General features: G+C 39.2%; 1 protein-coding gene across 8 annotated transcripts in view; it reads left to right on the top strand.

Moving 5' to 3' along the window:
* Positions 1–13,739, top strand: part of MAST2 (microtubule associated serine/threonine kinase 2) — a 210,181-nt gene that overhangs the window by 141,807 nt on the left and 54,635 nt on the right. For 7 of the 8 annotated variants that reach the window (XM_048498669.1, XM_048498671.1, XM_048498674.1 and 4 more), the window contains 5 exons: positions 656–676; positions 4,187–4,265; positions 5,411–5,565; positions 9,447–9,522; positions 12,490–12,699. In XM_048498669.1, the coding sequence (XP_048354626.1) occupies positions 656–676; positions 4,187–4,265; positions 5,411–5,565; positions 9,447–9,522; positions 12,490–12,699 (541 nt within the window). The remainder of the gene's footprint in view (positions 1–655; positions 677–4,186; positions 4,266–5,410; positions 5,566–9,446; positions 9,523–12,489; positions 12,700–13,739) is intronic. The other variant, XM_048498672.1, reaches the window with a different exon arrangement.

The raw sequence follows: 13,739 nt of genomic DNA, 5'->3' as shown, positions 1-13,739 counted from the left end.
ACAATTGCCCAATGTAATAATATTCACCTTCTTTGTAGTCCTGAAACCTTTCCACATCCCTTTTTCTAACACATCTGATTAAATATTTCACCATTAATATGTTTTTGTGAAAATGGATTTCAGAGTGCTTATTGCCGTTAATCATTCTTATTTTTGTGGACTATCCGTTAGCCTCCTGGTTTAGGGTGTTGGCATTATTTTCAAAGCCCTAAACAGCCTGGCCCTTGTATATCTTTTCCACAGCCACTGAGTTTGACAGAGGAGGCTCTGATCTGGATCCCTACAGTTTTGATTGTGTGACTGATGGGAACAGATAGGAGAAGGAGGAGAGGTAATTTGGTCTCCTTGTTTCAGTGCAGCCCCTGACTTAGGTTCCGTTACTCTGGAAATCAACTTTTACAGGGTCAGAGGGGACTACTGCTAAGAGAGCAATGCAGCAAAGATCTGCCAACACCTCTCACTAATGTGTGCTGGATCCAACCATGTGTTTTGAAAGAACTGCACTTTTTTATCCTACTTGAGAGGAGTGATGTGTAGTTATCAAACTATAAAAATAAAATGTTGCTACAATCAGAAAAATTTACTTGAATAATTTGTTTATAATATATTTTTCTCCTGGTGTTTATCACTGGTACTATGTCTTCTTTGTATATAGCCATGGACACAGAACAGACAGGTAACTCTAAAGCACATGCATATTGTGTTGTATGTAAAATGGATGTTTTTGCATGATATTTTTTGAATGCTACATTCTTAGTGAGCCTGTGTGTTGTCATAGCCCCATTTAGGCATAAATTATTACACTTTATCAATTAATATGAGAGACTTCTGCTTTTAACATTCAATAAGCCTTCCTCTAAAGACGAATACTGGGTGGGGAGCCTGTATGTCACTTTAAAGGCCTGGGGAGGAAAGCTGGGATTTTTTTTCTTCATGGCGTTTTGAACACTATAAAACAGTTCTCAATTGATTCTGAGAAACAATTTCAAGTGGTGAGAAGGGGCTTCTTAAAATCCCAAGTGCTCCTTGTTTCCTCACTGAACTTCTGAAGTTTCCTCCCAATTTGAGGCTTGCCCTTAAGGACTGTATGACACTTTTAATAATCACAGAGATAATCCTATTCCGAGAAGAGTTATATTAAAAGATACAAGATGCTTCAGGGCTTTGTGTTGGTTATCTCTAAACTCAGATATTGTATCCAGTTTTAGCAGCCACTCTATTGTGGTAGCCAGGAGATAACTGAAAGGATGGGAAAAAAATGGAGGGGTGGAAAATCGCCCCCACGGCACCTCCTTCCTGCCCCCCCCCCCCACAGCACCGCCTCACACACTTACCTTCATCAAACAGTGCAGGGTGGAGAAGCAGCCTGTTTCCTTCAGGCTGAAAACGGCCTGGTGGGAACTACACTTCCCAGAAGACCTTGCGAGCCACAGGGTCTCATGGGAAATGTAGTTCCCACAAGGCCGCTTTCAGCCTGAAGGGAACAGGCTGCTTCTCCAGCCTGCACTAAGGTAAGGGATGGGGTGGGGGTGGGGGCACACTGGGCGCACTCTGGCCCAGCTACACCTCTGCTTCTGGGTTCTTCATTCGTTGTATTTACTGGCATCTGTGAATAGTTGATCATCATGTTGCCATATTTGGGGGTAGGGAGGCATTGGATCAATCTATGTTATAATCTGGGGTCCTGAATCAGTTTGTCATAAAAAGCAGCTTCCATTGCAGAAGCAGACTTAATTGGCCTCCTTGTGACAAATCTGTTGTGAGAAGTAGCCCCTAAAGTTAGAAAATCCTGTTGTGGTAAACTGCCATTCAAAATGCCATCAGTTCTGGAAATATCCTTAAGATCTGAGTTCTCTTTGAAATGTACAAATGCCAGGAAGAAGCTACTGTTTAGCAATGTTCAAATATTTTTATATATCTCCTTTGTAGAAAATTGGCATATATTGTTTCATTTTGCCGATATTAATTTTATTGGAAAACTCTAATAAGGCTGTCCACTGTAAACCAAATGGCAATTTAACGTGCAGTAGGTTTGACTTATTAGGGTAGTGTACAATCAGCATTCTGAAAATCCTACATGGGGCTTTAACCGCAGCATGTATTTTGTAACATAGCTTAAATATTTGTGATCTTGTGCATGAAGCATGACGGTTGTGTTTATTAAATACTGATGGTGTTTCTTTCCCTAATTCTAAAGGATATGTTGGACTAAAAATGCAAGGTGTTTTTCTAAATCTAATAAATGGAATAAGATTGCCTCTTAAACTGTTATACCTGCTTTTCTTTTGTGAGGTCAAGGTCAATGAAGATAATGATTCTAACAGAAGTCTTGAAAAAGGTTAACTAAATACTGTCTTTCATTTTCTGTGAGTTCAATCTGTGAGTTTAATCATAGGCAAGCAAAAATGTCACAGATCTCCAAAAGTCAGTGGCATGCAATGTCAAACCACTAATACCTCGGCATATTTAATGTAATGTTGTTTTGCTGATGATAATTTATGATACTGGGTATTATTTTATTCCTCAAAGGCTGCATGCATAGTTATTTGCCATAACTTTATGTTCAGACACTTTAACCTAACAAAAGTCATTAAAACCACAGAGCTGAGATACTGCATCTGACTTATCTGTTAAAGTTGAGTTGCGTATACAAGTCTGAAAAACCATTTTTGGTCTACAAGCTGGCTATGGTATGGTGTGGGATTGCAGATTGGTTCATGCATTCTGCATAGCTCATGCTGATATAATGGTTACTGCATGAGCTGAAGACCCAAAGACCCAAATGCAAATACTTGATGTGCGTATGACCTACAAAGCTTTTGTTCAAATAAACCCTAACTGTATTAAGTAGAATTTCATAACCTCGCATTGCAAAACAGTTAGGGATAAGTGTCTTTAAAAATACCTTCCTGCGCCTGCCCTTTGGCAGGATTCTCCAGTGACAGGGCCTTTGGCTCTGCCTCAGAAGTGGGGGAGGAGGACTCACCTGCTGCCTTTCCCTCATGATCAACACAGTTTCACAACTTTGAGAACTGGTGATCAGACTTCCTCTTTGGCTTGAGTCTCCCCCCTCCTTATATAGCTGTTCACCCACTTTCCCAGACCCCTCCACCAGTCGTGGCTTTGGGGTCAAGCTCAAGGCCACCCTTCCTTGGCTGTATTGGCTGTCTCCCCTGACCCTTGGTGCTGTTCTCTGCCCCCTCCCTCATCTACCCCCAGCCCCCTTCCTCCCCAGTGAGGGCGCTGCGGCCTGGTTGGTGGGGGCGGGATGGACTCTGACCTGCCTCGCCCTCCTCTCTGTGAGGCAGGGAATTCCCTGCCACGTTGTCAGTCTGCTGCTGTGTTGTGTGCAGCCCCGAGCTGCCCTCCACCTCACCTGCCAGTTCCTGGACCTTGGCTCTGTTGTGCTCCTCTGTATGTGGCTCAGGCAGTGGCACAAGGTAAGGCCCGCACATGTTGTGGAGGACCAGGAGCTGTGCTGGGGGTCGGGCAGCTCAAGTCCTGGGCAGCAGCTCCCACCCTGGAGGTTGGGGGTGGCTACCAGCTCAGGGCACCTATCCCGTTAAGATAACTTCGTGGGCTGTCAGAGGTAGAATATCCTGGATTTCCTATGAAATACATATTTGTGTGAATTTAACATATTAATTTTGATACCTACTTTGTTTAAATGTGGCAGACAATAGGTCATTGTTCTGGTCTTTGTTCAGTAAATCATAGAAGAAAGGAATGTCAAATGATTGGAATCTCATGGCCAGCTCAGTTACCAAAAGATGGTTGAAATGTCCAAAATAGGCTTCATAGTCAGTGAAATGTTTTGTGAATTTAACAAACCTTTAGCAGAGTATGTTTCTTATCTAGTGATATCCATTTATCTTCTTATGACTGCATCTGGCTGGCATTACAAGAGATTCCAAAATTTTGTCCAACTAATGAAAATATGTATAGAATAGAGAAACTATACATAATGTTTCATGTTTATTTTTAAGTGTGTTAAGGCTGTCAGGCCAGATCCTAACTACAGAATAGTTACCACTGACTCATAGCCAGTCAAAAGCCATTTGGGCTAGACTGGTAGGGAGTGTCTCAAGTCAGCCCACCAGCTCCATAAATTGCTGCATCCCATTGCCCCAAAGTAGAGTAAATCAGTTTACTTAGTCTAAGTAATATTGTTCTAATCTCTCTCTAGGACAGATGGTCGTCGGTGGTCCCTGGCTTCTCTTCCTTCATCTGGATATGGAACAAACACTCCTAGTTCAACTGTTTCAGTAAGTTTTCCCCATTGTTAAAAAACTAGCTTTCATTCTTTTTAATTCCTTTAGTTGATGGAGTTTGCATTTCTTTGTATATCTGTATAACTAATAGCCATGAATAGTGTCCTGTGCAAAACAATCAAAATATTGTTAAAAACAAATTTGGAGGGGGGTTAAAAACAGGGAGTTTAAGAAGAGAACAGCAATGTTTGTGTGCTCCTCCTTCTTGAGATATCATGGACTCCCTCTCCTCCAATCAAAAAAGACAGCACATGTTGGGAGAACCAGGTGAGTAATGAAACTGGCAGGCATGAGAAGGAAACAAAGCGGAGTAGAACTGTTTAAAAGCATGGGGCACTTAGTCTGGTTGGAGCAAGAAATCAGTAAGTATTCTGTAAGCTGCACTATGTTCCAATACCCAAATCAAGCACTTATCAACCTGTGGTTTGTTTCTTGTTTCTTAACTGTGATTTAGAAACCTTGTGAGTAAGCATACTAGTTTCTTACAGTGCAGAGCTGGAACATCAGAACACATGGTTTATTGGAAACTTACTGGTGTACCATTTCAGAGCTGAATGATAGGGAAGGAAGAGCATGATACTGATGTTTTTAGCTAGTTCTTGTCATATAATGTATAATGTCTAAAGGCATCTGTTATATGTAGTTCCAGTTTTCAAACTATTTCCATTTTGGTTGTTCTTAAAATTGTTAAGAAACCTATACATGTACCAAAAAGTACAAATTTGTAATTCCAGTACATTAACACAACACAATGACTATTATTCTTCCTTAAACATTGTGATTCTGTCAGATACCACTATTATTCTACTTCTGTAAATATTGAAAAAATCTGGGGATATATTTATCTTCCTTTCTTTTGTTTCATTGTATGACAAAATTGACCATCATGTACAAGGTGGGATAATTTAAAATTAGTTACTCCTATGCACACACCTTTCCACATTGCATATATTTCATATATAGTTCCAGTTAAAGGCATTTGCTCTCCAAAGTTCCTCATCTATTTCTTTCAGTAGCTGAGTGAATCAAGAAAAGTTAGAAATGCTAAATATTTTTCTTTCATCATCAAGTTAAAAAAAGTTGTGTGTAGAATTGTGAGCCACATGTTTGAATTTGTCTTGTATACAATTTGTTCTTAGTCATCATGCTCATCTCAGGAGAAGCTACACCAATTGCCCTTTCAGCCAACAGCAGATGAACTTCATTTCCTGACAAAGCATTTCAGCACTGAGAGCATCACTGATGAGGAAGGACGGCATTCTCCAGCCATGCGCCCCCGATCTCGCAGCCTTAGGTGACCTTTTCACTTAGTTGCTTATTGTCATATACTTATAAGAAAATTTGCTCAGGCCTGTTTCTATGATTAGTTGCTGCAACACAGTAATTGAAGTAGTGGCATTGTGTGAAGTGAGTAAAGTGGAGCCATACAGCATTCCCCTTTTCTTTAACTCTCCTCCTGTTAATATTGATCTTGACTCCACCCCTCATTGGCTACCAGTAACAACCCATGCAATTAAATAGTTAATAAATCAGCTGAAATGTGGCATCTACACAGCTACAGTGGAAAAAGCTCCACACAGTGATTTTATTTCTGCGGATTGTCTGAAATTACACCTAGACTGGTGGGTCCCGATATTGGCAGCTCTTTTCTCATATATCGAAAGAACAGATCAAATAACAAAAGATTGGGGTTTGTTAGTTATTGTACCAGTCTTTAAGGAAGGCTGTAAAATTGATCCATCAAGCTGTAGATCAATCAGTCTGCCGAATGTTATTAGCAAACTGTACACCAGACATTTTTGTTTACAATTATTTATATGGGTGGACCAGGAGGGCTATTTAGAGCAGACACAGGTGGACTTTAGACATGGTAGGTCAACAATGGACCATTGTTCAATTTTAGGCTCTCTTATTGAAAAGCATGTCCATTCTGCTAAGGTACCCTCTATGTGGCATTTGTTGACTTTAAAGCTGCCTTTGATACTGTCCCATGAGAACCTCTGTGGTGTAAAATGGTACACCTTACAATGGATAAACTCCTCCTTTATTTAAGTATCAAACCCTGAAAATACAAGCTTTCAGCTAAGATTCAGTATACCTGAAATGGTGGGAGTCTGTCCCTTTTAGAGTGGATGAATTAGCAAGAGCAAAAGGTTGGGCAAGCTTGAGATCCTTGTTGCCTATGTGTGCTGAAGTCAGTTTTTGCAAGAAATCCACAGGAGAGCAAATAAAGTTTAACAGTTTTTTAAAGGGATAATAGGGGTACACCAACACTCAATAATCATAGTAGCAGAACACACAGTCCTAGGATATAAGCAGTGTTGAGAGGCAAGGTATCAAATAGATAAAGGGAATTGGGGGAAATATGGATTATACTCACCTGATCTTGAACTGCATTTGCCATTTCTTAGTCCACTCACCTAATTTATAAAGGTCTGCTTGGAGCTCTTCACTCAATGAAGGCAACTGAGGATCTGAAAAACCAAAACATATTAGGAAACAGCCTTGTCTAATTTAGTCTATTTTCCATGCTACTGTTTTCAAAGGAATCCTTTGAATAGGATTATATCTTTTATCATGCAGTATCAAATGTAAATAAACAAATCTGCACTGCAGCTGGCAGAAAATTAAATTTATGTGTTGACTTTGTGCTCTTTACAGTTCCAGGAACTTAATTTCACAGAGATAATTTTTCCATAATGATAATTGATTAGTGGGCAAATAAATATACTCTGCTGATTAATCTCAGAAAGTTATTAAGGAGATGTGCTTGCATTCTTATATACAGATAGCTAGTGTTTTCTTCTTTCTGAATTTTGCAAGAAGGGATCATGTTGTTGTTTTATTTGCATTATTTATTTATTTATTTATTTATTTATTTATTAGATTTTTATACCGCCCCATCCCTTAGGGGCTCCGGGCGGTGCACAACAACAAACATAACATAACATAAAATGGCTAAATCTTTAAAAGCATCGATAAAACAGTAAAAGCTAAATCTTATAAATACAATACAATAAAATACAATAAAAATACAATAATAAATATAAATGGCGTCCAGCAGCTCCATATTCAAAATCCTCTCCCCAAGAGGGAGGAATGGCAGGTCCCAGATGTAGAGGGCCATGGGGTAGAGGGCCATGAAAGGGGGGGGGGGACCATGCCTCTATGGCTATTATTTGGTAACAGTCTGGGGGTATGGTATCTAGGTAACAGACAAATATAACTCCATTCAAATATTTAGACAGTTTTCTCCTGTGAAAATTCCACACGCAGCTTTAAATGATTTAACGCAAAGGCCTTTGGATTTTTTAATGTATAGTATAACTATCGTGCAAATATTGGTTCCATTAAATTGTATGTATAAAGCAAGGTAACAATATTTCATATACTAAGTGCCTAGCTAATGAAACCAGTAAGTGTGATCTCTCCTCCTGAGATGAAATATTTTACCCTTCAAGAAAAATGTATAAGTTGTGTTAGTACTTCATCATTGCCTTTTTTGTTTTTTACATGAAGTATATTTGTTAATAAATTATAATTTTGCAATATGTTAAACATGCAGCATGTTTAAAAGAATTTGGAAAAAAATTAGCACAAATTTGCTGCAGTTATTCAAGTATGTTTGATTTCTATCTATTTCTTGTGGTGTTGGCCTGTAATCCAGGTTTTGTATCTACTAATGTCATACTCAGTGGTCTCCTACATGTTTGGTGTTCCCTATAGACTCCTGTGTCAAACCATTTTGGAGATGTTAAATGTTGCCAATAATTTTTTTAAATCACACTAGACAAATATATGTCATTAGTAATTTGTTTTTTCCCAACTTTTAAGCAGCAGGGAGATTCTGTGGAATATCTGTGTTTCAAAGGAGTTTTATGTTAAATGTATGCAATATTGAATGTGTGTCCATGACAGCCACTTTATACAAGGGTAGAAGAACAAGACTTTATTTACAGTCAATGACCAGATATATTACAAATCTCCAATACAAGGGTAGTTTCCATTGTAAGTATAGATTGTCACTTGCAAGTGATGGTTGTACGAGTTAATCACAAATAGGAATGATATGTAATTTTATAGGGAGGAAATCAAATGACTGTTTGACTATTGCATATGGTCCAGGGAAAAAAGAGTTTAACCACTTACAGCTTGTTTTTGTTAATTGGCTTCAATTTGTGCACACACAAAAAGACAAGATTTTAAAAGTTTCTTTCTATTTAAACACGTTTTTCTAAAAAAATACCCAAAGCAGATTGCAGCAATAGTCATGCCAAATTCTGTTTCTTTCTATGCCTTTTTTAAAAAAATACCCAAGGTGGTTTGCAGGGATAGTCATGTTAAGTTCTTTTCTACAGGCATGAATGGAGTCCTTACTGCTGGTTGCTTGCAAGATTCCAACCACTTTCCAATTACAGGTTCATCAGAGCTCACTAGCAGGCTATGCTGCCTCAGGAGTGAGGACACAGAGTTCATTCCAGCAGGCACCATGCCCAAGACAGCTCAAATTAAGTTACTTTATGTTCCATGTATTCTGGCACGTAACCATTTGACAACTGTTAAACACTGACAGTGCAATATGATTGAGCAAAGGACACTGCTGTTCAGTTGTTCCTTATTGGTCCTTTCATCTCAACTGAAACCTAGTTAGTACCCATCCTTTCCCCTACTCAGGAGTCTGCAACCTGCGGCTCTTCAGATGTTCATGGACTACAAATCACATCAGCCCCTGCCAGCATGGCCAATTGGCTGATGGAAATTGTAGTCCATGAACATCTGGAGAGCCGCAGGTTGCAGACCCCTGCGCTGGTTCGAGTGAAGGTTGTATGTGTGCTTCCAAATATCTGCAGGCATCCACACATCAGTAGTACGTTTGTTTGCATACACTAGATTGAGAGAGAAAAAATTGCTAATAACAATTAATGTCTACATATATTTGACCGTAATAATACAATTCTGTTCTGTTCTATATTGGTATTTTCTTTTAAAAGTGTGTAGCTGTTATTGGGATCAACAGTAATGCTGAATTCTGTGAACAACAAATTTGCATAAATTATCAAAGTATAATTATATTAATATATATTAATTATATTACTATTGTTGCTATGGTAATTGGTTATGCATCAGTCTTTCTGTTATTTGCACTAGATTTAAATTTTTTAAACTTTATTTCAGTCCTGGCCGTTCTCCAGTGTCCTTTGATAGTGAAATAGTAATGATGAACCATGTATACAAAGAAAGATTTCCAAAGGTAAGAGACACTTTTTTGAATCTTTTAAGTGGAGCACTAAAATCACAGGACACAGTTTATCTGTAATTCAAATATTCTGTGGCTTGTTTCAGACATCACATAAAATATTGGCTTAATTACACTAACTGTGGTAAACTGATTGAACTTAACCACTCCATTAAGTATTGTTAACGTACCTCAAACCATAATCTGAAAATATGGTTAGAAGATGGTTTATTAATCACAGGTAATCTAAACTATGGTCTTGAATGATGTACAAATCTAGACATCCTAGTTTATTTCTTCATGGCCTTTTGCGTGTTTCCCAATAACAAAGGTGCTAGGCCAAAGTTGCTTGCAATTGAAACCTATCTTGTGTTTCTCCACCTCTCACCCTGGGCTTCTAATCTGCCTGGCAGCAGCCAACTATTCACTTGTAATTTGCCTGTGAACTGTTTTGACTTCCCCTTTTGTCTCGGTCATCTTAAAGGATCAGCAATGCCAATGCAGGCATTTAATACAACAGATCCTTGGCATTTTCATTTGTCTGTAATCCAGAAACACAAGCATCCTATTTACATTTTTCACAGAGAGAATGACTTTGGAATTTTGCAAAGCAGGCTGGAGAGATAGGGAATGGTTTTGTGTTGAATGAGCCAGTGACCTAGGTATAGATTTTTAATGGGTTTGGTGACTGAGGGCTTTCCAGTTGTTCCATTCCATGCATTGTTTCAAGCAAGCTGGACATGTAATGGGTTTGAACCCGAGGGACATGTAATGGGTTTGAACCCCCCCCTTACCTATGTCCCTGGAATGAGCCTATATTTGATGTCATAGCAGTTCATTATACTTCAGTTTCTTAAAGAAGAGTCTGGTTATCTAAAATGGAAATTAACCTACAGAGAATGAACACTAGTAGTATAATCATCTCTGCTTCTCAATTTTTAAAAATCAGTATTGTTAAATTTCTGCTGCTAATGCTTAAAATAATAGTTTTATAAAAATTCAGAGGGAAATTGACATAAGTTTGTGAGAAACTTGATTTTTAGTGTTTCTATTCTTTTTGGTTTTAAGGGTAAATGCATAAGTTAGCATGCTGATCTATATATGATTAAAGGTCATTACATTGAATGTGCATTTCTATATCATTTTAGCCTATTGTTTCCTTGAGCTGATCTGGTTCTTACCTGTCAGTTTTCTACTATATTACTTAGCTAGTAAATGTGAGAAAGCTTTTGTAGGTAATCTTTAGTATGAGTTCTTGGGTTCACCTACTTGAAACACATCCATTGTGCAGCCTTCCAAATTTTAATTTGCTTTCATAGGACTAAATTGTATTCGATAGTCCTTTGATTGGCAGAGCAATCCTAAACTGTTTATACCCTTCAGTTGAAGTGAGTGGGATTAGAAAGGACCCCTTGGGTCCAAAGGCAGATTCTGTTCAGAAGATAAGTTCAAGTAGGCAGACATGTTGGTCTACAGTAGAAGATCAAGGTTTGAGTCGAGTAGCACCTTAAAGACCATCAACATTTCCAGGGTAAAAGCTTCAAGAGTCACGTCTCCCTAGCCAGCGTGGTGTAGCGGTTGAGAGTGGTGGACTCTTCTCTAGTGCACTAGATTTGTTTCCCCGCTCCTACATTCCCGCTGGGTGACCTTAGGCCAGGCGATCTGCCCACATTTAGTAATTACGTGGTGCTGAATTCTTCATTAAGCTCTAAAGTCCATATTTGAGACTTTAAAATGGTTATTTGGGACCGCATTACCCCATATGTCCCAACTCGACCTCTGCATTCGGCAGAGGCCAACTTACTGGAGATCCCTGGCCTCTCAATGATGCGGCTGGCCTCCACTCGGGCCAGGGCCTTTACGGCTCTGGCCCCTGCCTGGTGGAACACTCTCCCTCCAGCTGTCCGGGCCCTGTGGGACCTTGGCGATTTCAACAGGGCCTGTAAGACTGAGTTGTTCCACCGGGCCTTTGGAGAGACCAGCCGCTGAGTGTGTGTGCCCCCCCATTCCATGGGTCCCCAATACCATCGGGGTTTATCCTTGGGATCCATGGGTCTTTACTATCATCAAGACCCCCTTCCTTCCAGGAGGACTGAGTTTAAGTGAGATGCCGATCTTGGGAAATAACTGCTGCTTTTTATTCTATTTATAGAAGTTGTATTTTGATGATTTTATATATGATTTTATGTTGTACACCGCCCAGAGCCCTTCGGGGATGGGGCGGTATATTAAATAAATTAAAAAATAAATAAATAAAAGGTATAACTCTGTTTAGGATTGCACTTGTGGACATCTTCCCATTTTATACTTTATGGGGTGGTGGTCAAATTTAACTGACCCAGTAGTGCCAGTCTCATTTAGATGATGATTTAAATTTAACAAGAATATTCTTTCTGTAAAAACCACAGGATGAAATTCTATAGGTAACAGCCAATCTACATCATGTGTGATAGGATTTCCTGATGTTAAAAAGTTTACTTTAAAGCAGAGGTGAGAGTCTGTATGATTAGAACAATGGTGTTTATGGTTTTAACCTTTCTACCATTCTTTTTTTTCAAATAAAAATCCCATCCCACCAAAGCTTTTCGTATTCCAAAAGAGATTTAGACTGAAAGAATGGTAAATGGGAAAGCACCTCTGAACTAATCAGATTCATAACCTCTCAACGCTGCTTAACGTACAGATTTTATTATCAGGAGATTCAGTTACAAATTTCCAGCATAAGGTATAGTTTGGTCTTTGGGTGCAGAATTTCATCCTGTGGTTATTATAACTAGCATGTTCTAGTTAAGGTTAAATTTATTTCTTTGCATTCTAAGACAGTTTACTTTTTACCTGATAATTCTAATATCACTCAAGTTCATGAGTTTTTGTCAAACATTCTGGAATGTTGCCAATGAAAAATGAAGGCCATTAGCTGATTTTCATATGTATATGTCTTGATAGCAAAATGCACATAACTATTGTTTTTACACTTCTTAGGCCACAGCCCAGATGGAGGAACGTCTGGCTGAGTTTATTGCATCTAATGTGCCAGAGAATGTGTTGCAACTAGCCGATGGGGTCCTAAGCTTTATTCATCATCAGGTTATTGAGTTGGCCAGAGATTGTCTGGATAAATCACGTGAAGGACTTATTACTTCTCGGTACTTTTATGAGTTGCAAGAAAATCTTGAAAAACTACTTCAAGATGTAAGTACTCCAGCAGTGGATAATAACTTTTTCCTTAGTATTTACATAGCATGGTATAATGTATCAAACAAGAAACCTGGGCTATCCAGGTGAGGGCATTGGCCAATATGAAAACCACTATAATTCTCTGAGTTGGAAAAGAGTAGAAAGTGATACAGTTAAGTCGTTGCATTATAATATGGAAGTATTCACAATCCAGTTTCCACATAAACTACAGTTCAGTCTCCACAAAATCTATACCAGGTGTAAACAAGAGCAGGAGTAAACAAGATGTGTCACTCATGTGCAGGCAGACCAGAGAGTTTCTGTCAGTTCAAGCAAGAGAGCTGATTCACATCTGAGCAACAACAACAAAAAATGTCCTCACTCCAAATAATGGGGTGATTACACTCTGTACATTAAACAAAACCAGTAAACTGGGATACAAGTTCGTTTGATACTTCATCTATGGTTCTCTGTTGATAGAATTGTATTATTATGTCAATAAAGGTTGTTGAAGTTGAAAGAGAGTGAGAAGTTGTGACCTATAGCAAGATGGCTTACTGCCCTTAGATCAGACCTGGGCATTATACGGCCCGCGGGCCACATCCGGCCCGCCGGATGACCCTGACTGGCCCCCCTGCCTTGCTGGGGAGCGAGGCGCCTTTGAAAGCCCCGCAGAAGCCTTGGCTGCCGGCTTCTGCGGCGCTTTCAAAAGTGCCTCGCCCCCCTGCCTTTTGGCCCGGCCCTCCACAATATTTTCTGTTTCTTATGCGACCCCATGGAAAAAATAATTGCCCACCCCTGCCTTAGATGATGGAGGCTGTATCTTTAAAACTAGGATGGAAGCCCATGACACAGTAAAAGAGCACTTCATGCAGTTCAGTTCCTAGCATTTCAAGTTGTAGATTTTGTTAAAGACAGACCCATCTTTCCTGATGAACTGTTCAATCAGAGTTGCCTATAATGACCTTGTGGGTCCATTGGTCTCTGGAGCTCTTTGTATTCATAGTCTTAAATGAAATGTAAAAGGCAAGATTATTTTAAAAAGTTTTTAAGGA

The sequence above is a fragment of the Sphaerodactylus townsendi genome, linkage group LG05 (genome assembly GCF_021028975.2).
Source record: "Sphaerodactylus townsendi isolate TG3544 linkage group LG05, MPM_Stown_v2.3, whole genome shotgun sequence".
Classification (NCBI taxonomy): domain Eukaryota; kingdom Metazoa; phylum Chordata; class Lepidosauria; order Squamata; family Sphaerodactylidae; genus Sphaerodactylus; species Sphaerodactylus townsendi.
This window is presented reverse-complemented; position numbering and strand designations above follow the sequence as displayed.